The sequence below is a fragment of the Dryobates pubescens genome, chromosome 2, assembly GCF_014839835.1.
Source record: "Dryobates pubescens isolate bDryPub1 chromosome 2, bDryPub1.pri, whole genome shotgun sequence".
Taxonomy (NCBI): domain Eukaryota; kingdom Metazoa; phylum Chordata; class Aves; order Piciformes; family Picidae; genus Dryobates; species Dryobates pubescens.
Window position 1 is genome coordinate 50364013 of NC_071613.1, and position 25483 is coordinate 50389495.

General features: G+C 46.7%; 1 protein-coding gene across 5 annotated transcripts in view; it reads right to left on the reverse strand.

The window, feature by feature from the left end:
• Window positions 1–25483, reverse strand: part of PKP4 (plakophilin 4) — a 94436-nt gene that overhangs the window by 34197 nt on the left and 34756 nt on the right. For 4 of the 5 annotated variants that reach the window (XM_054177426.1, XM_054177410.1, XM_054177418.1 and 1 more), the window contains exons 3-4: window positions 12333–12445; window positions 1457–1491 (exon numbers count right to left, since the gene is read on the reverse strand). In XM_054177426.1, the coding sequence (XP_054033401.1) occupies window positions 1457–1491; window positions 12333–12445 (148 nt within the window). The remainder of the gene's footprint in view (window positions 1–1456; window positions 1492–12332; window positions 12446–25483) is intronic. The other variant, XM_054177435.1, reaches the window with a different exon arrangement.

Below are 25483 nucleotides of genomic sequence, written 5' to 3' on the forward strand. Positions count from 1 at the left end.
AATCTCTCTTTCTATGAAGAACTTCTTCCTAACATCCAGCCTAAACCTCCCCTGCCGCAGCTTGAGACTGTGTCCTCTTGTTCTGGTGCTGGTTGCCTGGGAGAAGAGACCAACCCCCACCTGGCTACAACCTCCCTTCAGGTAGTTGTGGAGAGCAAGAAGGTCTCCCCTGAGCCTCTTCTTCTCCAGGCTAAGCAACCCCAGCTCCCTCAGCCTCTCCTCACAGGGCTGTGCTCCAAACCCCTCCCCAGCTTTGTTGCCCTTCTCTGGACACCTTCCAGCAACTCAGCATCTTTCCTAAACTGAGGGGCCCAGCACTGGACACAGGACTCAAGGTGTGGCCTAAGCAGTGCTAAGTACAGGGCAGAATGACTTCCCTGCTCCTGCTGGCCACACTGTTCCTGATGAAATAGTGAGTACTCTGAACAGGCCTGAGTGAAGCAGCAGAGAAGCAGGCAGTGCTATTCTCTGTACAGCACAGCCTGGACAGCTCTTCAAGCTGCATGAGTCCCCATACAGAGATAGGCTATTAGCACTATGCAGAACTTGGTTAGTCAAGCTCCTAAGAGGCTACCAAAAATGCCAGGTGCATTTTGATGACATGAGACCAGTTTTGCTTCAGATGCCAAGGGGATGTGATAGACATAGAGAAGCACAATCCAGGGCAATAAGCAGTTTGCAGGGAGCCTAGGTCCTGCTCCTGGTCCTGCTGTGTGGTTTGTCATGTTGACTTTTGCCTTGCTCTGAAGGGATGGCACTGCTCAGAAGACTGACTCTGCAATATTGAATATTTTAACTGATGCAAACCCTCTGAGGAAGGAAATGCTCTGATCTGTGAAGGACAGGTTGGATTATCTCAACAGGCACCTGAATGTCACTGTTAAGCTATTCCACCCAACGCGCCCAGGAGGGGCTACAGAGCTACTACAAAACAAATGTTTCTTGCTTGGGGATAAAAGTTCAAGCTATTCTGAGAGAGAACACCAGAAAAAAGCACTCTCAGGAAAACCTTCACTTATTGGGGATCTTCTCAGTTAAGTAAGAATAGCTGTAAAAAGAAAAATCAGCATTTCAGCTTCAAAGATTCAGTGGTTTTTTATGACCCCTGCCTGCCAAGGGGGAAGTTCTTTTGGGGAGTTAATTGCAAAGGAGGCCCAGTACACCAAGCTGTTGTTATGGTCACATCTCACACAAAAATGCAAAGGCACAGGAAGGTGCAAGGCAAGCACCTGCAACCACCTCTAAGGCAAACCAACTTATAGTAACAGAGGAACACACAAGTCTCTTCAGGAGCAAGGAAGAGGGCATTAATGTTATACTTCAGAAAAGACACTTGAAAATAACAAACCCAAGCATTGCTGTGAGTACTCAGTTCACTTCACAAGCAAGACATGAATGCCAAGAAAATAAAGCTGTGGGAGGCTTAGAATCAAAATGGACACATAAAAGGTAATACCTGATGATCTCCAAGGAAATGACTTCTCAGTAGAGCTGCAGAAAGAAAAACAATTATCACAACCATGAACCATGTGGCTGGTCTGGATTCACTGTCTGTTGGGGTTTTTTAAAGCAAAGGATACAAAACAGCACAAAAAGCCCCAGGAGACAAAGGTTCAGTAGCCCATGTAAACAGCACCACGGCACTTCACGGCTGAAGCCTTGGTTATTGACCCTGGGAATGGCTGCATGGCAGATTAAGGAGCACTGAAACCTATCTGCAGCAGGCCTGGCAGGAGCGTGGCGTGCACAGGCAGCTCCTCTGTAAGGTGGGATGACAAACCAGCACAGAGCAGGTGGCCAGCCATGGGTGTGTGATGAGCAGCAACCAAACTGCTCCGAGCACAGGGGCACACGCTGCTCACAGCAGGCAATCACCACCTTAGGGCATATTGCTCCCACATGTAAAGCACTTCGAAACAGACGAACACAAACAGACCCACAGCGTTTGCTGTTATTGCACCTCCCGGTTTGCCACAGAGAGTTCTGACCCTTTGCCCAGGACGGGAAGTCAAACCATCTGACACACCACAACGCTACACGGCTAAGGGTGAACAGATAACGGATTTCACACCATCAGGGTTGAAGAGCTGCCCTAAGGAATGGCTACTTCACAAGATAAGGCAGGTGCCAACTATCAGAGCAGACCCAATTTCTCTTGTATTCTTCCAATAACTATTTCCTATCAAACTATCTCAGCCACTCTGCTCTTCCACAAGGCCACGCTCCTGCACACGCTGATAACAGCACTGACACACAGCTTCCTCTGCAGGAAATGCAAAATGCAGCCACATGGCAGATACCTTTTTCCATAACAATATAGAATTCCCTACTCTGCACATGAACCACCAAACTTCAAATACTAAACAGTTTTTTTGGGGGAGAGGGGAAGGCAATGATTCTGCTGGGCCCCATGCTCTTTAACATCTTTAGTGATGATCTGGATGAGGGCATCGAGTCCATCATCAGTAAATTTGCTGACGACACCAAGCTGGGCGCAGGAGTTGATCTGCTGGAGGGTAGAGAGGCTCTGCAGAGGGACCTCGACAGGCTGGGCAGATGGGCAGAGTCCAAGGGCATGAGATTTAACACATCCAAGTGCCGGGTTCTGCACATTGGCCACAGCAACCCCATGCAGAGCTACAGGCTGGGGTCAGAGTGGCTGGAGAGCAGTCAGGCTGAGAGGGACCTGGGGGTGCTGGTTGATGGTAGACGGAACATGAGCCTGCAGTGTGCCCAGGCGGCCAAGAAGGCCGATGGCATCCTGGCCTGCATCAGGAACAGTGTGGCCAGCAGGAGCAGGGAGGTCATTCTGCCCCTGTACACTGCACTGGTCAGGCCTCACCTCGAGTCCTGTGTCCAGTTCTGGGCCCTTCAGTTTAGGAAAGATGTTGACTTGCTGGAAGGTGTCCAGAGAAGGGCAACAAAGCTGAGGAAGGGTTTGGAGCACAGCCCTGTGAGGAGAGGCTGAGGGAGCTGGGGTTGCTTAGCCTGGAGAAGAGAAGGCTCAGAGGAGACATTATTGCTCTCGACAACTACCTGAAAGGAGGTTGTAGCCAGGAGGCGGTTAGTCTCTTCTTCCAGGCAACCAGCACCAGAACAAGAGGACACAGTCTCAAGCTGCACCAGGGGAGGTTTAGGCTGGAGGTTAGGAAGAAATTCTACACAGAGAGAGTGATTGGCCATTGGAATGGGCTGCCTGGAGAGGTGGTGGAATCACCATCGTTGGAGGTGTTTAGGAAGAGACTGGATGGGGTGCTTGGTGCCATGGTTTAATTGATTAGGTGGTGTTGGGTGGTAGGTTGGAAGTGATGATCTTGAAGGTCTCTTCCAACCTGGTCTGGTCTGGTCCATTCCATTCCATTCCATCCTATCCTGTCCTATCCTGTCCTATCCTCAGCTGCTCTTTTCCAAACAAGAAGCTATTTATAGGAAAGCCAGGAAAGTCCATCAGATTTAAGGAAAAGACCTTAAATATCATCTATTTCCAACCCCCCTGCCATGGACAGGGACACCTCCTACTAAACCAGATGTCAAACCCAAAAAGAGAATCCAGCCTCTAGCTTCTGCTTGCAAAGGCAGCTGGGGAATTCTGTCATCAGCATAAGTAAGCACAAACTGGATGGTTTTGTTTGGGGTTCTTTTCATTTGGTTTTGTCTGGTTAGTTGGTTTGTTTGGGGATTTATTTGTTTGTTGGTTGGGTTTTTGGGGGGGTTGTTGGTTTTGTTGTGGTTTGTTTGCTTTTGGTTTTTGTTTGTTTTGGGTTTTTTTGGGGGGGTTGCTTTTGGGTTTGGTTTGGGTTGGTTTGGGTTAGGTTGAGCTTTTTAATAGGGCACAGTCTAATCCTGTTCCTTCCTCAAAGAACCTGGGCCATCTCATTTAAACTATATTCTTACCCTAATAGGCTGGACTAGATGATCCTTGAGGTCCCTTCCAACCTGGTATCCTATGAATCCTATGGATTTTGTCATGTCTAAGGCTCAGCTTGTGCTGAATGTGATTTCTGGCAAGACAGGTCTACTTCTAAACCAGTGGGGTTTGACTGTTTTACACCACAGCTCCCAATCACAAGAGACTTCAGCACAGCACATGAACAATACCAGATACTCATTGCCCCAAATAAAAACAATCATTTGGAAGCAAATTGTTTTGGATCTGTATATAAAGAGTGCTGAACTGCCACTGTGGTGGAAGTCTAAAGAAAAAGAATTGGAATGCAGGCTTCAAGAACCTGAAAGCCAACTTCATCTCTAGGTAGTAACAGATTATTTCACAAAGTACTGGCTGTTCTTTCCCTCAGTCTACAGCTTCAGTGTCCTCTGGGGGTGACACTGATGTTTCCTTGAGAATGTGCATCAAGTGGGCCAGTGGAATAGACTGAAACTTGGTGCACAGCATTACCAGTGAAGAGCTCAGCTCCAGACTGAGACTTTCTAGGCTAGTCTCCTTCAGAAGTTTATTTGTGTTCCACTGTCTTTCTTGGATGGCTTGTGGAAAGAAGAGTGCTCAAACACAGACTCCATCACGTTCAGATGCATGCTTGAACTCTCACAGGTATTTTCTCTTTCCTGAAGGACAATCTTGTTCAAGCACAGAAGCACAAATATTTCAAGTTTAGACAGAGATGAAGTCGTTTAGCAGCACTGCAACACAAACCCAGTGTCAGAAACACTGAACAAGAACCCAAACACAACCAAATGACAAACCAAAGCAGGAGAAGCAACTAGTTCAGCTTAATGCCACCCTATGGGTTTAACCAGGGGAGTTTAAGAACTTAGAGAATCATAGAATTGTTAGGGTTGGAAGGGACCTCAAGGATCAGCCAGTTCCAACCCCCCAGCCATGGCCAGGGACACCTCACACTACAGCAGGTTGCTCACAGCCACATCCAGCCTGGCTGCAAAAACCTCCAGGGATGAGGCTTCCACCACCTCCCTGGGCAACCTGTGCCAGGCTCTCACCACCCTCATGGGGAACAACTTCTTCCTAACATCCAATCTCAATCTACCCATTTCTAGTTTGGTTCCATTCCCCCCAGTCCTATCACTCCCTGACACCCTCAAAAGTCCCTCCCCAGCTTTATTGTAGGCCCCCTTCAGATACTGGAAGGCCACAATTAGGTCTCCTCAGAGCCTTCTCTTCTCCAGACTGAACAGCCCCAACTCCCTCAATCCATCCTCATAGGAGAGGAGCTTCAGCCCTCTCTCATCCTTGTGGCCCTTCTCTGGACACCTTCCAGCACCTCCAGATCCTTCCTGTAACAGAGGCTCCAGAATTGGATGCAGTACTCCAGGTGGGGTCTCACCAGAGCAGAGTAGAGAGGGAAAATCACCTCCCTCGCCCTGCTGGCTCTGCTTGTCTTGCTGCAGCCCAGGCTCTGGTTGGCTTTCTGGGCTGCAAGTGCTCACTGCTGGCTCCTGTTGAGCTTCTCATCCACCAGCACCCCCAAGACCTTTTCTTCAGGGCTGCTCTCAAGCCAGTCACTGCTCATCCCAACAAGCAGCAGTCGCCTTCCCCAAACCTCAACCTCTGTGACCACAGCAGTTCTGTGACACCAGTGCAAAGTCAAGTGGTTTAGTTTAAACTACAAGGAGCTTAAACTGGGATTTAAACAAAGCCAGACTCTCCCTGACAGGTTCTGGGTGTTCTGGGAAAGCTCATGGCCTCCAGCTAAAAGGAGGCAAGGAATGGCTGCAGAAGGTTCTTTCTTCAGCTATGACAACTTCCTCTGCAGAAGAACAGACCAAGTGAAGGTGGTACACAAGCTGGATAGCTTTGTATCCAGAGACACCTGGAACTGTGTGGCAAAGGAACTGCACCACCACCCCCTGGCTATTCCAGAGCACCAAGCACTGCCAAGACCACCAAATTTCAGTTTTTCCAAGGCCGTGGGCTCAGGTGCCTTCGAGTTAAAGGAATTGAAAGCATTTCTCCTTTCTAGTTCACTACCCTTGAATCCAGCAAGTGCAGTAACTCCAGGATGTGTGCTTGGCATATTCAGGGGTTAATAACTGCATAGCAAAGGACATTCTGTGTGGCTCTGCTGGGTGTTTTTTTTCCTTGCAAACCGAACTGTCTTGATGAAACCTTCAACAATATTTCTCTTGTTAAAAAATTCAGGAGGAAATTTTTTACCCAAACCGGTAGTGAACTCAAAGGAATTTGAGTAACACTGAGTGAACTTTAATTATTGAGAGCTGAGTTCTGAAAGTTAATCTCCATCAGTTCTTCACAGAGCCCATTCTTTACTCTTCACCGAGTAAATCTGGATATAATGGGGTAATTTTTAATCAGCCACCGCTAGCCTGCTCATTAGCACTTTGCTCCACTGAAATGAGAAAATATGAAGCCTATTTGACAGCTCCTGTGAATGCTGGCCCCAGAATTCTCATGCTGCCTGAACATCAAGCTTTACACCCTTCACCTTTTAGTTTCTCCCTCAGACTTTCTGGAAACCCAGCTCCTTCTAACGAGATGACCTCATTCCGTGGTGCTGGCAAAGGTACAGAGCGCGGAGCATGCAGAAACACTTTACTCTTAGAAGACAAAGATTACAGAAACCCCAAAGATGTCTCTACTCACACATCTGGCTAAGCACACCTTCACATGTACAGGACTCAGGAGCAATGAAGGTGGTTCTGACTATGGCTCATAAGTAGAAAGCTACTTCAGGAGCAATTTGACTCGATTCTTATTCACTTATTCTTGCAGCCGTCCAGCCTCTACTGACTTCATCCTCTCATTCTGTCACCTTAGAGATGAATTGTTTTGAAGTTACCAAATCTTTCAGCTCTGGTAATCAAGTCCAAAGCATTTTCTTCCGCTGTCTAAAAACCCAGTGTGGTCAAATATTGGTCACTGCAGTGAGCAGCTGCTGCCATTAACTGCTTACTGTGTCTCTTCCTGAAATTAAAGGCAGAACACAGCCGAAGGCAGCCTGCATGTGGTGCACTTCTAAAAATACCTCCTCTCAGCCCACTATTATCCTTGGAAAAGAACTAGGTTAGTAGGGTAGACACGAAGAAAAGGGATTTTTTTTTTCCTTCAGAACACTTTGGAGTGGCATGTATCTAACTTTAATTGAAGACTGCATATTATTACAGCAATAGCAGCTCTTTTTAAAGGCTAGGAAAGGAAAGCAGAGAGAAAATATCTGGCAGACAGTCATGTGCATGAAAAGGATTTTCCCTTCTCAAGAGCTTCTCTGCTTTGCAAGAGTACAAAGAGTGAGTGAAACAATCCCAACTCTTCGCTAAGTGCCTACAAACTAGATACACTGAAACCTTTTTAGCCAGCAACCCAAATATTTGGTGACTGAGGATGGAGAGTGCACACAAACTGCTGCAACTGAAACCAACGGAGTCACTTTTCTTTTTGGACCCTTTGCACTTTCCCCCTCATTTCCTAGTTATTTGCATTTGTTTCCCTTTGCTTCAGATTTTGTTATTTTTCTTTGGGTTTGTGTTGTTTGTTTTTTCTTTGTCTTCTCCCTTTCTTAATTTCACACCCTTTCTTTGCCATTTGCAGCTGTGGTTCACAGCCAATGCCTTCGACACAGAACTGAGCCAGATCTGGTAAGATCCGATAAAAGAAAAGGGTTTTGTCTGAAGTCATTAGGAGACAAAATGTACTGGCCATCACTGGTACTACTTTGGAGCCTTTAAGTGACAGCTCTGAAACACTTTCCAGCTCTAGATTCCCACCTCAGAGAAGGAGGCCAACACTCATCTCCACCTATGCCAGCTCAGAAGAGGCAGAGCTGCCAGGGAGGTCACGCCAGCTCTGACACTCCCATGCAGGGCTCAGCATAGGCCACAGGATCAACAGTACAGCTCAGACAACTGCAGAGCCCTCATTTCTGTTCAGGTGTTTTAAGAGGGCAGTTACAAAGTAAAGGTATTTCAATCAAGTAGTCAAGACAGAGGAAAGGACACTCAGTGAGACTGTTCTAAAAACCATGGGAAATAAACCTAAGACAGTCCATGCTCACGTTCTGAAGTGAAGGTCACAAGACACGGCTGCAGCCTGAACCATAACAAAACAACCACCAGTCTTGATATGTAATGCTTTGCAAAAGAGAGAACTGAAACTCTACAGCCAGATTAAGGAAGATTTGCAGTACATGAAGAACTGGAACACCTAAAGCAGTCCCAGCATGGACCAGCTTCGAAGAGAAGTGATTTCCTCCCTTATTCTGCAGTGGAGAGGACCACTTGCCCAGCATCAGCAATGTTCAGGGGGCCTGGCTGCTGGTTACTTTAACATGGCAAGGAGTTCCCAGCTAGCTCCTAGTGACAGAATAAATAAGTGTTTCTTCTGAATTGTTAGGTTAAATGCACTGTGCAACTGGGCCCCAAATATCCTTCCATCAGCACCTGATGATCAGCTGGGAGATCTTGATTTGAAGTCTTTCCTTCAAATCAAATGCTTTCATTGTGTGCTGAAGAGCTGCAAAGAGCCCTAAGTGTATCCTTCCTTACTCCCTTATTTTATGCAGCTCTTCCATTTGTTTTTAAATCTCAGTAAGTGTAATATTAGTGTAAGTAAACAAGCTGTTTTAATGGCACTGATTCCCTCTCTCTTCCCACCCTGAAAGCAGAGATGGATTCTTAAAAGGTGGGTTGTTATTTTTTTTCAAGGAGCTTATAATTTGCCATGAGGGTTTGGTGACATCATGCACTGCAATATGTGCAAGTTCAAATATACCTCCTGGAAACACTGAAATATTACATCTGTCATAGGAACAAAATTAAACCACTTTCTGTGAGGATAATTACAGCTCAGCCAGCTCAGTCTGAGCAGTCCTGTCAGGACAAACCTGCTCCCACACGCTGTGGAGAGAACCCAAGGTGGAGGTGGCTTGGAAGGTCTCGCAGGCTGCTGCTCTGCAGGTGGAACAGAAGTTCCAGCTCAGCACTGTAGTATGCCAACTTCCCAGCAGAACTACCTGCTCTGCTTACCTTTACCTACCTGCTCTGGTACTTTTATCACCATTCTCCCATTTGATGAGAAATGTGTGACCATGAAATGCCACATCCTTCCCCTCTCAGGAAGCTTACAGCCTTCAGTCACAGCAGGCAGTGTTTTACTGACTCACTCTGGAGTACTTTCTACTGCCACAGGAAGTGCAGGGAATATTTCAGCTGGCAATAGGTAGAGACACTTTGGAGTATTTTCTGCTGCTACAGGAAGTGCAGAGAGTATTTCAGCTGGCAATAGGTAAAGTAGAGACACTTTGGAGTATTTTCTGCTGCTACAGGAAGTACAGGGAATATTCCAGCTGGCACTGGGTAAAGCAGAGACAGTTTGGAGTATTTTCTGCTGCTACAGGAAGCATAGAGAGTATTTCAGCTGGCACTGGGTAAAGCAGAGACAGTTTGGAATATTTTCTACTGCTATAGGAAGTGCAGAGAGTGTTTCAGCTGGCACTGGGTAAAGGAGAGACAATAAACCATCTTTTGTGATGAAAACCACTGAGTTCTACACAGCTCACAAGGTTTTGGGGAGGCACCTTACTGCTCAGCCTGACCACTCAGCACTTGGTGCTCAAAGTCCTGCATCCTGATGCAGTCTGCTGTGCCACTGCTGTACTTGTCTTCTGTTAAAGCCTTTGTGACAAGCTGCTGCCATGAGTGCAGCATTTTGCAATGAAATTAGCAAGTACAAGCCTTTTGGCTCCCAACAGCACTCAGTTTTCACAAGCTACATCAGATACCTCAGGAAAAGAAGCAGCTGAGTGCCAGAGTCATGGCACAACTCCCACCTGGGAGGTTAGACAGTTTGACACAGTCAGTCTGACTCCTGCCCTGTGGTACACACTGACACCTACCTGACTCAGCACATACTCCAACACATCTGGTAGCCAGCACCAAGTCTAGCTGCATCAGATGGAATGTGCTGCATTTGTCTGGGAGGCTCTTAAGAGGTCTGAGGGTCTACAGGGTGCCAGGAAATATCTTACAAGTGCTGAACACTAATTTGTAAATGCAATTGTGGGAAGAAGGGATGTTAACAGGCAAGTAATCTCCAGGTACACCCAAGTAAAGCCATGGGAATCCAGGGCTGCCGCTGCTCCAGTGCTTCCTTCTGCACCCCTCACGCTACAACTGCTTCAGATCCACAGATCTGCTCTTGTCCTCACCTTTCACACTCTTCAGAGAGCAAACCAGCCAGCTCCTTATGCTGCTTGCATTTACAATGTAGCTGTAATGCAGGTGGACAACAAAGCTGAGCTACAGGTACCCCTGCTTTGTGTGTTGGTGTGTACAGAGCAACGTGCACCAAGTAAGGACCGGCACTAACAGAACAAACCGCACATCTGAAATGAGTCCTCCTCAGGGGCACTCAAGCAGGTGACAAGTCTGATCACTGGTGTCTACCTCCAGATGGATCTGCCCAGGTACACATCAAAACTGCTGCAGTCCACCCTGTGCCAGCCTTTGGGCTCAGAGCCACAAAGCCCAGCTGCTAAGCTCTGCGTTCTAGCTGCTGCAGCTTAAGCTGGTTTAGGGCACTGACGTCGCATCTCCCCCTTCTCTCACCAGCTGTTACCAGCTGGCTCAGAGGGACAGCTTGACCGACAGACACAGCAGCCTGAAGCCCATGCTGCACCCACCAGGACAGGCCTCTGTGGCCACAAAGAACCTGTGACTTCATGTCAGCCACTGCTTGGCAAGGCAGCAGCAGCAGCTCCAGGCCACCACCAGCTTGCTGGGGTCCAGTGTAGGTGTGTGTAAATCAGAGGCACTGCTACAGCCACCAAGGTCAAAGCAGCCTTCAGCTGGACCTCTGAAGTGAACTGCTGCTGACCACCTGAACCACACAAAAGGAGATTAAAGCAGCCCCTTTGAAACACAGCACTGCTGATTCCCTCAGGGACAGAGCACTTGGACAAAGGATCAAAATGAAAAGGCGTGCACACCTCACGCTTTAGTTGTGTTTGCTCCTTCAGCTTTTTGCCACTGCTTTGGTTTGTGCTTTGTTTTCCTCTAAGCCTGTCAGACAGCTCTTACACCTGGCTAGGAGAAACATCAACTTGCTCTCCAAATGCTTGACTGCTCTGTGCTCCTGGGAGCAGGCTGTTACCTGACCTGTCTCTCAACACAGCATTCTGTTTCCTAGCATCTCCTCCACGCCTTCTCCCTGCTTAATTTCTTGCCAGCCTTAGCAAACGTTTACACCACCTAGTCTGGGGAAAACACAGTTACCCTCCCGCCTCCCACCCCAAAATGAACATTCAAGATGAATGAAAGTTGGCTGAAGGCATAAAAGAACTGAAACTTTTCACTTATTCCTCTGTAGGAGTTTAACTTTTTGTAGTGTTGAAAACGAAATCTGAGCAGCAGCAGCTGCAGAAACCTTTGGATCTGGAGGGAAGGCAGGCAGGCATGAAGGGTATAAACCAGTCACCTTTTCCAAGGGATGCTTCTGAATAGCTCTAAGTTTCTCATTATATTGACAGTACTGTCAAATGACAACTTTGGTGAGGCAGTTTGTGGTATAAAACAACTGGGGCAGTTGGCACGCTGGATTTTACACTCTTGTCGTTAAACAGCCACCTCCTGCTTAAGTCTTTTTTTGAACCAGCTTCCCCATTTAACTTGCAGAAATGTTGTTTGGTTTTTTTTTCCATTCTGTAACCCCCCCAACACAGGTTTCACAGGAGAACACTCTGTCACCAAGGCTTTCAGACTCAAGAGCTACCAAGCATTCGATACACTGGAGACGAACGAGGGCCCAAACACACTCAGAGCTTAAAAGTTTGCTAAGGAATTGAAAACAGAAGGATTAAAAAAAGAAATCAGAATGCTAGTTGCAGAGAAAATATTAACAAAATGCTTTGCTCTGGCTGCTGTTGTGGGAGGTGTGTTTTGCCCTGTTCAAACATGCCAGCAGTGCAGTCAGAGCAGGCTGGCCCCTGGAAGCAAAGGTAACAGCAGAGAGTGTTTCAGAAATGCTGGGTGAAACTAGACAACCAGTTCAGGGTAAAACCAGGAACTGGGTGACTGCATTTCACTAGCACTGCTACTTCCACACAAACATGTGTAAAAGCCTACTTTTATTTCTCTTGGGCTGAATGTTCAAAGTCAACATATTTAAGGAGAAATGGAAGCTTTACATGCACTCTATTGAGAATGGCATCGATTGTATTAGAGAGGCCTCTTTAAATCATCCCATAACTCCTTACAGCAAACCTGCATGTTTCAATACTACAGGCATGAATGGAAGGTGAACAGCTCTCAGTGACAGTACTCTGCATGTAGGACATAAGCACCACTAAAAAACCCTTTTAATTGATGGGACATTACGAAAGCAAAGTCATGAGGACCTGTACCTTGTGCTGGCGATACTTGGTGATTCTGCTCCCAGCCTACATCTTTCTAGCTGATTAGCCACAATTTGCCTTTCCACTTCCAGTTCTCTGGTAAGTCTTTGAAATTGGAGCTCCTGAAATTTCAAAATAAAAAGAAAAGCATTCTTGATGTTAAAAAATGGGTGTGGATTAATTTCTGAAACCATCACTGTTTCATCACAATCATCTTTCTTTTGACTCTTCCTTAGCGGAATTAACTATTAGGAGATTAAAGTGGGAGTTTAATGGATCTTTAAATCAGTGATTCATGCAAATGTTGATTTATCACCTGTTACAAAAGGAAAAACATGTTTAAGCAGTTGTGGATTTTATTTGTCCTGCAATTAAAATGTTTCTGTCTCCTTGTGTTGCCACCATCTAACAATCAGTGCCTATAAAGTCTGTCTCCAGTTTCACCTATAAACGAGGTAACTGGAAAATAGTCTGTCCTGACCTTTCCAGCTGCACAACTTCCAGTCCTAAGCTATGCCATGTTATGACTCCCACATTCAAACCCTCAGCATTCGTTATTTCAAGCTGGCTGAGGGCAGAGAGGTGCAATTTCCCCGTCCCTGACTGCAGCTTTTGCTGCATTTCTCGGTCACAGGCGCCCGACTCAGCCTGCGTAAAAAGGCTTTTGGAAGCCAACGCTCAGAGGAGGACGTGGGCAATGCACACTGCATGTGTGTGAGGTATTAAAATCTGCAAACCTTTGCTATAAACATGATGTTCTGAAACCTACAAGGTGTCACCCAAGGGTATCAGGGGTGTTTTCACCTGCAGGTAGCTTTTGTTAACAATGGAGAAAAAGATTCTATCGAGCAGTTGCGTCACTCCTCAAGCTGATACTCTACGTCCCCTGCAGCGAAAGCAAACGGTTCAATACCACTGAAAAACAGGTGAGCATGGATATTTAATAACCTGAGGAAGCAAGTCTTACCCAAAGTCAAACACAGCACAGAAGCAGTTCTTCAATTTTCAAGTGCAAACTACTAACAGGGAAAGGACTCTATAGCTTAAGTAACAAAAAAAACCCACCCCCAAAAGCTAACTTCTGAGAGCCCCATCCGAGATCCCTGCAAGCAGCTGGGCTGTTGAAGACACACCACAGAAGGTACAGGCTGGACTTGATGATCTCTGAGGTCTTTTCCAATCTTGTTGATTCTATGATTCTACTGCCCTCCCAGGCAATAGGAGGAGGTGCAGACACTTTCAAACACTCCTCAGAGCTCACTGACCAGACTGAATACGCATACCCTGGCCAGCGACGCTGCTTGTCTGCAGGGCATGGCACTCACCCCCCTGCTGCCGCAGGACACAAGCAGCCAAGCACCCACACAAGAGGGCTGCTCTATTAGGAACTGTTCCAGGGAACAGAATACTCTCCACCGATGTTGAAAGCAAGCATGTAAACCACAAGATGTGGTCCTTGACCTTCCTCTGGCCACCCCTTCCGTCAGCCATCCCTCACTGTCAAGCTTCAGCATTAGAAACACTCAGGACTGAGTCAATGCTCAGACACCAAAGAGCATTTTAGCACTTATGGCCTAAACTTGGACTTTTGTTACAACCTGCTTTTAGACAGAACTCTAAAGCTCAGTTCCTTTAATCCTGAGAGCCAATATGAAAAGCCCCATGAAGATGCTAAGCTGAGGACTAGAGCAGATGTTACAGGCCTGTCTATGGACTGGAGGGCATGAGCGATCTCAGCAGGCCTGTAGCACATGTGGCTTGATCCAGTAGCAGAGGCCAACAGAGGCTGGTAGCAGGTCCTCCATCTTATACCAGCACACTTTGAGCCAATCAGCAAAAATTTAGAAGCAGCTTCCCCCAGTATTCACCTGCTTTCACTTACAAAAACTGTACCTCTTCCCAAGAACCTCAGTGTTGGCAACTGAACTCAAGCTGCACCAGAAAAGGTTTAGGTTGCATCTCAGGACCAATTTCTTCCCTGCAAAGAGTGGTCAGGCACTGGAACCAGGGAGTCACCATCCTTGGAAGTGTCCATAAAACATGTGAACAATGCACTTTGGAACATGGTCTGGTGGTCATGGAGGTGTTGGGTAGAAAGTAGGAGTAGATCTTAAGAGGTCTTTTCCCACCTTAGTGGTTCTATGAAGTAGCTGGACTATCACAGCATGTTGAGTTTTGTTCTCCAGCACCTGAAACTGATGATTATTTCAGCAGCTTCTCCTGGCCCTTATTTAAGTTTTATTTGGTCCTGCTTTGTAGCAGAGGTTGGACTCGATCTAAGTGCCAGGTTCTACACATTGGCCACAACAACCCCATGCAGTGCTCCAGGCTGGGGTCAGAGTGGCTGGAGAGCAGCCAGGCAGAAAGGGACCTGGGGGTACTGGTGGATAGTAGGCTGAACATGAGCCAGCAGTGTGCCCAGGTGGCCACTGGCCTGCATCAAGAACAGTGTAGCCAGCAGGAGCAGGGAAGTCATTCTGCCCCTGTACTCAGCACTGGTTAGGCCACACCTTGAGTCCTGTGTCCAGTTCTGGGCCCTTCAGTTTAGGAAAGATGTTGAGTTGCTGGAAGGTGTCCAGAGAAGGGCAACAAAGCCGGGGGGGGTTTGGAGCACAGCCCTGTGAGGAGAGGCTGAGGGAGCTGGGGTTGCTTAGCCTGGAGAAGAGGAGGCTCAGGGGAGACCTCATTGCTCTCTACAACTCCCTGAAGGGAGGTTGTAGCCAGGTAGGGGTTGGTCTCTTCTCCCAGGCAACCAGCACCAGAACAAGAGGACACAGTCTCAAGCTGTGGCCAGGGGAGGTTTAGGCTGGATGTTAGGAAGAAGTTCTTCATAGAAAGAGAGATTGGGCATTGGAATGTGCTGCCCAGGGAGGTGGTGGAGTCACCATCACTGTATCACAGTATCACAATATCACCAAGGTTGGAAGAGGCCTCGAAGACCATCAAGTTCAACCTGTCACCACAGACCTTATGACTAAACCATGGCACCAAGTGCCATGTCCAATCCCCTCTTGAACACCTCCAGGGATGGTGACTCCACCACCTCCCTGGGCAGCACATTCCAATGACCAATGACTCTCTCGGTGAAGAATTTTCTCCTCGCCTCGAGCCTAAACTTCCCCTGGTGCAGCTTGAGACTGTGTCCTCTTGTTCTGGTGCTGGTTGCTAGAGAGAAGAGACCAACCTCTGCCTGTCTACCACCTCCCTTCAGGTAGCTGTAGAGAGCAACGAGGTCTCCCCTGAGCCTCCTATTCTCCAGGCTAAGCAACCCCAGCCCCCTCAGCCTCTCCTCACAGGGCTGTGCTCAAGGCCTCTCACCAGCCTTGTTGCTCTTCTCTGGACACGTTCAAGTGTCTCGATGTCCTTCTTAAACTGAGGGGCCCAGAACTGGACACAGTTGTTTTTCACTAAAAAAAAGTTAATCTTTTGTGCATAGCAATGACACATATAATTAATAATAATAAATAAATATCCAACAAAATTGGTAGTAAAAAGAATGTACATTTCCATACGAAGTGGTGAGCTTTTATCAGCTGCACTGCTAAGTTCATACAAAGATGAACAGAGGGCTGAGTAAAAGCCAGATGATGACTACAATAGGAAACAGGGTTTGGCTCAGCAGGCACCAGCATTTTCTCTGCTGCAGTACAACTTCATTCCTTCTTAAACTCAAGATGTAAGGTGAAGGAGGAAGATAGAAGCAAGGCCATCTCAGTATTCCTGAAGCTTTTCTAAATGATCTGTTGCTGTTTCCCTTTGTCCTTTTCTCAACCTGCAGCCTCTGTGCAATGATGTATGCTGGTATTGTGGGAGGAATATGAGCACTATTCAAAGCACCTTTGGCAACATAAAATATTTAGGTGTTTAGGAAGAGACTGGATGGGGCACTCAGTGCCATGGTTTAGTTGATTAGATAGTGTTGGATGATAGGTTGGACTTGATGATCTTGAAGGTCTTTCCCAACCTGGTTAATTCTAGTCTAGTCTAGTCTATCCTATCCTATCCTACCCTATCCTATCCTATCTCTGGAGGCCCCTTTCAACCCCCAATATCCTATGGTGAATTTATTGAAAGAGCAGTACACATGCCCCATTCAGCTGGTTTGGACAGTTTGTGTTTTGGAGAGAAAATACTAACAAGTGTATTAAGAGAAAAAAAAAGTCCAAGAAATGTATAAACAAGAGTTTCTTTTCTTATTCTAAGGCTGGCTCTGGCTAACACATCCACTGAAAAGCTGATCCACCAGCCAGACACTACCATGCTAATGGAGAATGTGTGACTGTCAAAAGATGCTGAAGCTCTGCAAGTTGAGGCAAATATCAGCAAACGAGCTTTTTTTTGTCCCCCAGGTGAAGCACCATGTGTTGTACAGCATGTAACAAACCCAAGCCTCCAACATAAACAGCACTGCACTGCTTGTTTGCAGAAATAATGTAAAACATTTGCCCTGTTCAAAGCTGTTTCCTGTCCCTTACTTTTACATCAGTGCATCACTGGTACAACCCCTGAATCTGAACACAAAACTCAAGTTGCTCGGTTGCCATTTTCCTGATATTTTAATTAGATGACTACAACAAAACATATGCTAGCCATTATTTGCTTGCACTCAATCAATCTCTGTTAATTGGCCTTTTCATTGCAGGCAGAGGCACTAATGAAAAAGAACATTGGCTGTGGAAAACAAACTCTTTGACACGTGCAACGAACACGCACTTGCCTGAGCACTCTCCTCCCCTCACCACCTTCTCCTGCTCCCCAGCACAGCCCTCCCACCAGCTCATGCCTAGCTCTGCAGGAAGGCAATCTGTAAGGCAACTTTCACCCTTTTGCCTTCCAGAAAGAATAAAAGGCATTGAATTCCCAGAGGCTGGCACAATTGTGGTAAGAATAGAATAGAATAGAACGGAACGGAACAGACTGGAAGAGACCTTCAAGATCATCACATCCAACACCACCTAATCAACTAAACCATGCAACCAAGCACCCCATCAAGTCTCCGCCTGAACACCTCCAATGATGGTGACTCCACCACCTCCCTGGGCAGCACATTCCAATGGGCAATCACTCTCTCTGTGTAGCATTTCTTCCTAACCTCCAGCCTAAACCTTCCCTGGCACAGTTTGAGACTGTGTCCTCTTGTTCTGGTGCTGCTTGCCTGGGAGAAGAGACCAACCTCTGCCTCTCTACAACCTCCCTTAAGGTAGTTGTGGAGAGCAATAAGGTCTCCCCTGAGCCTTCTCTTCTCCAGGCTAAGCAACCCCAGCTCCCTCAGCCTCTCCTCACAGGGCTGTGCTCCAGACCCCTCCCCAGCTTTGTTGCCCTTCTCTGGACACGCTCCAGCAAGTCAACATCCTTCCTAAACTGAGGGGCCCAGAACTGGACACAGGACTCAAGGTGTGTGTAGTGTGCAGTGTACAGGGGCAGAATGACCTCCCTGCTCCTGCTGGCCACACTGTTCCTGATGCAGACCAGGATGCCATTGGCCCTCCTGGCCGCCTCCAGGCCGTGCCTAGAAAATTTTTCCACAGATCTTGAACAGAGACTGATAGAATGTAAATAAATTAGCAGTGGATGTAAAGAGGCAAATAATGATAAGGTCTAAATAATCCCATTAGCCTGGTATCCAACATATATGTTGATCTCTTCTCCCAGGCAATCAGCACCAGAGGACACAGCCTCAAGCTGTGCCAGAGGAAGTTTAGGCTCAAGGTGAGGAGAAAGTTCTTCCCTGAGAGAGTTGTTAGCCATTGGAACGTGCTGCCCAGGGAGGTGGTGGAGTCACCATCCCTGGAGGTGTTCAAGAGGAGATTGGATATGGCACTTGGTGCCATGGCTTAGTCATGAGGTCTGTGGTGACAGGTTGGACTTGATGATCTTTGAGGCCTCTTCCAACCTTGGTGATTCTGTGATCTGTAAACTAACTCTCTCTTTTTGGCTTCCTTCTCTGTGGCAGATACCAGCTGGCAGCTTTTGCTTAGCTGTTGCAGACCTTGGCTGTGCTCTTTGTTGTGGTTAAGTACTAACAGCAACTCTCTGCCTTTCTCTCTCCTTTACCTTATACAGGGGGGAAGGGAGCAGGGAGGGGGAAGCTATTAATAGCCCCCGGTTTTGTCTAGGAGGGCTTCTTGTGTTGTTTATAAATTGTATATATATGTAAACACTGTATATTTTTTTAATATACTCATTGCATTCCATACTTCTAGATTGTAGCTGTGCTTGCAAACACAGCTTCATTTACTTGGTGCCATGGTCTAGTCATGAGGTCTGTGGTGACAGGTTGGACTTGATGATCTTTGAGGTCTCTTCCAGCCTTGGTGATACTGCGATACTGCTTTCAACTGAGCTGGTCTGGCAACTTAATGTCAGGGAGTGGGGGTGCTTTCAACCCACCACAACAGCCTAGAGAGCCTTTTTGCATGGAGTGAGTCAATTAAAAAGGAGCAGGTAACAAAGGATGGAGCTCCAGCAGTTACAATGACTTCTCAAACGTGAGAGAGAATGGCTTGGCAGCTTCATCAGCCAGCTCCCCTCAGCAGCCTGGGATGCATCACCTCAGGTCCCACAGACACATGTGCAGGTTCTTCAGGTGGTTTCAAACCTGACCCTCATTTATAGGGGCAGGGATGTTACACCTGCCTCGAGGTTCAGGGATTTGAGGGATGTGGGAAGAGATTGCCACTGAAAATGCAACTTTTTAGAGCTACATTCACGTCACTGAACTGAAAACACCACGGGAGGAAAAGGGAAGAACTCTTTCCTTTTTCTGCTGATAATTCCTTTTCTAACTTGATATTTAATCTCTTAAGTGTATCAAGTCTGGTCTCTACAGTCCAAGTGAAAGCCCTGTCTAGAAAATGACACCATGTGGTTTTGACTGGCTGAATGATACAGGGAAAGACATCCAGGCACCTGACTGCTGTGTGGCCTGTCCAAAGCTCTTCATGCAGAGGTTTTTCCCTTAAAAATGCTCAACACTGTGATAGCAAATTGACATAGGAGGTTGCACAACATCCAAAGTAACAAATTGCCTATTTAAGTTAAAAAAAAAAATTAAACTCCTATTCTCTGCTCTCCCCCTGGGAAAATCCAAGCCAGGCAAAACAAAAGAAACTGCTTGTACTTCTGTATTTTTCCTGGGAGTGGCAGAGGTGAATGCCACAAATAGAGGACCTAGGAACACATTTGTTTCTCCAGCCAGCCTCTCTGGAATCAATGGGAACATGGTCCTCAGGCAGGACGCTCCCATACAACTGTGGCTGCTAGCAAGAGACAAACTGCTGCCCTAGGCAAAAATCACAATTAACTCATTTTTGTCGTGCTGGCCTGGGGCAAAATAGGATGACAGGAGTCAAACAAAACAATTAATAAGCTTGCTTTTGTTTGCAGAAGGAATATCTATGAGGTGAGAACATACTAAGATCATAGATTACAGAATATTCTGCCATACTGCATCAGGAGGAGCAACCAAACCTGAAACACACACACTGCTATCGGGCTGCTTGCTTTTAAAGTGATCCAATACACGTCGAGGGGAACAAAAGCCCTCTCATTCTATTCACCTGCTTAGCAGGAACCACTTAATCACCTTACAAAGCTACAGGTTTTGTATTCATAGCCCGAATTCCAGTACAAAACCACCGACTACATCTCTTCACCCCCAGCTACAATGCATGCCAGCTTTAAACAGTCACCATGAAGGCACAGGAAATACATGGGTCAGGCCAGGAGAAAGCAACTTGCTTTAGAAAGGCAATCCCAGACTGCAGGCAGACAAGGTTCCATGAGTGAAAACAAGAACCTACCCAACTGGGGAGCTGTGCAGTAAATTCCCTTTTCACAGAATCACAGAAACATTCAGGTTGGAAAAGACCCTCAGGATCACCAAGTCCAGCCGAGAACTCTACAAGGCTTATCCCTAAAGCGTATGCCCAAGCACCACGTCTGAACGACCTTTAAACACACCCAGGGTTGGTGACTCAGCCACCTCCCTGGGCAGCACATTCCAATGCCTGACCACTCTGGCTGTGCTTTTTTTTTTCCCCTAATGTCCACTCTGAGGAGGTTGCAGTTTCTGGAGGAGGACAAGCCCTGCATAGGCTGCTGACTCTCCAGAGTACACCCCAGAGCCCACCAACAGCTCTCCTTTGGCAAGCTCTGCCTGCCTGCAGCAGTGGTGAGATCTCACTCAAGCAGGCACTGCCAGGTCTTCACTGGCACAAGATACAGATGAGTTCTACCAATCCTGAGAACAAAACTACCCTTCTCATTGGAAAGCTGAGTACCTCTGGCCAGGCTGGTGGCTCCCTGGCAAGCGGAACAATTGCCAGCACACTGTGCTGGACTGCTAACAGCAGACAGCTGAAAACAGCTAAGTAATGGGAATGCAATGTGTATGACTGGCCATGAAGACTTCCATTCTCCTCTTGCAGGCTTTGCACAACAGCAGATTTAGAGGCAATTCTCTGCTTCCTGTTTGCATCCCGCTATGATACCAAGTGGCAGAGATCCATCATTGTCACTTCTGTTAATGAGGAACTTTTATCCCTCAGTAACATGGATGAGAATGAAGAGTCCACAGTGCTGAAAAAGGAAAAACAATCTTTCTTTCCCCTGCATTGCTGAGATTTGAAAATCTCTGGCAAAACACAGCTAACTTTGAGCAGTGATCCAGATGGCTACCTGAAAGGTTTCTGGTGACACCTGCTGAAGAATGGCACAAGCAGTGAAAGCAATTCAGACTCTTTTGGAATGGTATGTGCCTGGCCAGTCAGATCAGGCAAGCTGGGATGTCTGGGAGGGGTGATGCCTTTGAAACAGAGAGGCATCTTAGAGCTTCACAGCTTCTTGCAGCTCTCAATGGATGCTGTGGTAGAAGAAGACAGGGCTGGGCTCTTATTTCAACTTGTAGTGGCACTGGGGCTATGCCAAGTTGCTTCAGTTGCTGTCACTGTCTCTGTGAAATACCAAGGTAACTGTGAGCTGAACTAGGAAATGTCTTCCTAATCATAAAAACATTGCTCTTTGACCAATTCAGTTGAGCCTCTTCCAGTAGTTTGAGTTGATGATCTGGGGAAGTGCAGCCTGCATCCAGGAGGAACACTTACCTTGTGTTTACTATTTCTCATTTAACTGCAACATGGAATGTGGAGCCACACAGCTCCCACTGCCTGTGAAAGCTGCTCAAGGTGCTAAAGAACAGGCAGCTGCACTTTGGAAATGCTATGACAGGAATGTGCAATGAGGAAATCACACACAAAATTAAGGTGACCTACTCTTTGCATCAGCCTCCTGCGCCGATTTAGGCAGAGCTCTTTGTGTTTCCACTGGCCACGATTTGGGGCTACATAAACTACTTAAAACACAGTGAACACTCTCTTCTCCCAGTATGAATACCAGACTGTAGTGGCCCAAGGTTTACATTCTCTACTAGAAGCCACTGAGCAGGAAACTGTACTTTTTACTAAGTGTATCAGATCAACCTCACCATTTTCTGTAGAAGTGAAGTTTACTCAGGCAGACAACTGGATCTGCATGCTTTCAGGATCCCAGTATCTTCCAGAAGAGAAGACAAAAGATTAAAACAATTGGGTGGGGTGAAGAGGATCACAGATTACAGGATGTGAAACAAAGACAGCAACAATTATTGGCTGATGGCATTTAATCTGCATTCAACAGCAGCAGACCATGAAAGCCCTTAATACTTTCACGCCTGCATTGTTCACTAGTCTGGTGGAACAGCTTCGTGCTGCTCTGGCTGAGGAGGGATCAAAGTCTAAGCAATTCATAGAAACCCCACTCTTGGTCAGTGGTAGAAAAGGAGGATGCCATTTGAGGTATTCCCTGACTATATCTGAGCAGCATTCCCTTTGGAAACTGTTTTTAATCATGCTAGCTGTTTGGTTTCAATTGGTTCTGAAGCTCAGTGGCTGGTAACCCAAACCTCCAAGCACCACCAAAGGTATAAACACCCCCAGTGTATTTCACAGGTACCCACAGTTCTAGGCAGGCTCTTTTCCAAAGGAGTTTCTCCTCAGAAGCCCAACAGTACATGATGGAAAGAAAAACTAATCCCTAGACCTTTGCACATAGGTATTTTTATTAAGGAAAGAAGTTATTTCATCTGAGACAGAAGTGACATAGGCTGTGTCTGAGAACACGAGCGTTGGGAAGTGGGCTTCTTGGATTTGATCCACCACCCAAACTGGAAATGCTTATGAAGAGCAGAAACAGCAAACTTCAGGATCATGAGACCAAATGGGGAAGAATGATCTATGCAAACAAATGCAATGTTGAGAGAATCATTAATATTCTTAATGTTTTTCCAGTTGTTCAGAAAATGCTGACAAAGATTTGTGTTCCAGCCATGCAAAGCTTGGAAGCCCATTCAGTAAAAGCACTGCCTTCATTTCAGCACTGATACACACTGACACACCTAACGGATCCCTGGCTGCATGCAGATCACAGATTGGAGGTGAGGCGTTGAATACTTGTGCCTAATTACTGGAAGTGGATATAGAAGCTTTCCTTGCAGGTATCTTGGTGAGCAACTTGCCTGCACAGGCAGCTTACAGAGTACTCAATACAGAATAGAATAGAATTAACCAGGTTGGAAAAGAAAGATCGAGTCCAACCTATCACCCAACACCACCTAATCAACTAAACCATGGCACCTAGTGCCTCATCCAGTCTCTTCCTAAATACCTCCAGGGATGGTGACTCCACCACCTCCCTGGGCAGCACATTCCAATGGCCAATCTCTCTTTCTGGGAAGAGCTTCTTCCTAACATCCAGCCTAAACCTCCCCGGCACAGCTTGAGACTGTGTCTTCTTGCTCTGGTGCTGGTTGCCTGAGAGCACTAGATACCTGAACTGGTAGTGAACTCTCCCAAACCTAGCACCAAACCCTTGTCATTCCAGTACAGATGTCTCAAAACACGCAACAACAAGCTGTGTGGCATGTGGAGAACACACTCTTTCCCCCTTTTCTATCTGAAAAACTTGGATTTTTGCCTTCTCCCCCTGCCCTGCAAATCTTATCAAAAATTCTCAAGAACTATGTAAAGAATTTTGTACTTAGAAGGGGGGGGGGAGGGAAAGTGAAGTGCACACTTTAAGTGCATGATATAGCTCAGTACAGTTGTACAACAGGAAAGGATTTTGCTGAAGTGTTGAACAAAAGTGAACACTTCTAGGAAAACACTCAGGGAAACCCAAGAGAGTTATTATTAATCCAAAAGCAAATCCACTTCACCGTCACCTATTACCATGGGAAAGATGAAAGTTGTCCATTTTTAGGTTGTCAAAAACCAACTAGACCAAAGAATAAGGAAACTAAGCAAACCCTACCACTTGCCACTGCTGCAAGTGCTTCTCTCTCAGCACAGAAATTAACAACAGGGTGTTCCTGTTACTTTGGGAAACTGGACCCTGGGAGACCTTTTCTCTCAGCCTCACCTCTAAAAATTAATGTGCTGGGCAAGAAACTCACAGTTCCAACTGATCCCATTGAATCTTGCCAGCTCAGCAACAATTCACACCAATTCAGCACTGTCCAGCTTGCACCTGGGCAGGGATTGCACAAATCTGTCTGGCATGGCTGGACACCAGCTGCCCCTGTGTTCCAACCCCTCCAAAAAGTTTCTGCTGTGATGCTGCCCCTACAATTTCAAACAACTTCTAGTATGATAACAACTTACTTCTAATATGGATAACAGAATCACTACAGAATGCAGCTGAAGTGTCATCCAAATACTCCCCAGGATTCAGAAATACAGACAGGAATATATTAATGCTGCAGTTACCAGGGAGGTGGTGGAGTCCCCATCACTGGAGGTGTTTAGGAAGAGACTGGATGGGGTGCTTGGTGCCATGGTTTAGTTGATTAGATGGTGTTGGGTGGTAGGTTGGGCTCGATGATCTCAAAGGTCTTTTCCAGCCTGGTTAATTCTATTCCATTCTAAAACTCACTTCAGCATTTCCCAAGATACTCCTATCCATTACAGTATGGATTCTTTGTAGCATTTTAGAAATCAAATAGGAGTTTTGGACAAAAGCAACAAACTACCTGCAAAACAAACCCACAGGAAACAACCTGCTCCCCAACCCAAAAACTAAAATCAACCTTTCCCCCCCCACCCCCAACCCACCATCAAATCCTCTGAAAGAAAAAATAGAAAAGGCCAAAATATGTTTCAGTTCATTACAATCAGCCTCAGGAATTCCCTGCATTCAAAAAGGGAATTGCTCTACTAGGGATGCAATAAGCCAGGCAGAGTCAGTCCTGCCCTTGGTTTTTCACCCCAAGCTGTAGCCACTGGTGTATATGCACACAGAGTAACTTAGCCTGGTGAAAGGACTCTCTCTCATCCACTCCAGCCAAAGTCAGTAGTGGGAGTGTCAGAACTTATACCAGTTAGTGATGTCTCTACACATGAATATGGCCAGCAGGAACAGGGAGGTCATTCTGCCCCTGTACACTGCACTGGTTAGGCCATACCTCAAGTCCTGTGTCCAGTTCTGGGCCCCTCAGTTTAGGAAGGAGGTTGACTTGCTGGAACGAGTCCAGAGAAGGGCAACAAAGTTGGTGATGGGCTTGGAACACAGCCCTGTGAGGAGAGACTGAGGGAGCTGGGGTTGCTTAGCCTGGAGAAGAGGTGACCTTATTGCTGTCTACAACTACCTTAAGGGAGGCTGTAGACAGGCAGAGGTTGGTCTCTTCTCCCAGGCAGCCAGCACCAGAACAAGAGGACACAGTCTCAGGCTGCACCAGAGGAGGTTTAGGCTGGAGGTTAGGAGGAAGTTTTACACAGAGAGAGTGATTGCCATTGGAATGGGCTGCCTGGGGAGGTGGTGGAGTCACCATCACTGGAGGTGTTCAGGAGGAGACTTGATAGGGTGCTTGGTTGCATGGTTTAGTTGATTAGGTGGTGTTGGATGATAGGTTGGACACGATGATCTCGAAGGTCTCTTCCAACCTGGTCTGGTCTATTCTATTCTATTCCAAACCTTGAGCTTTGTCAGACAAGCACAAAGCTGCACTCATCTAAATCTCTTCACATTTTGTAACACCGAAGCAAAATGGAAGGTTTCTTTCCTAAATGGAATCCTGGCATGTATTAGAAGGGGTGTGGTTAGTAGGTCAAGAGAGGCTCTCCTCCCCT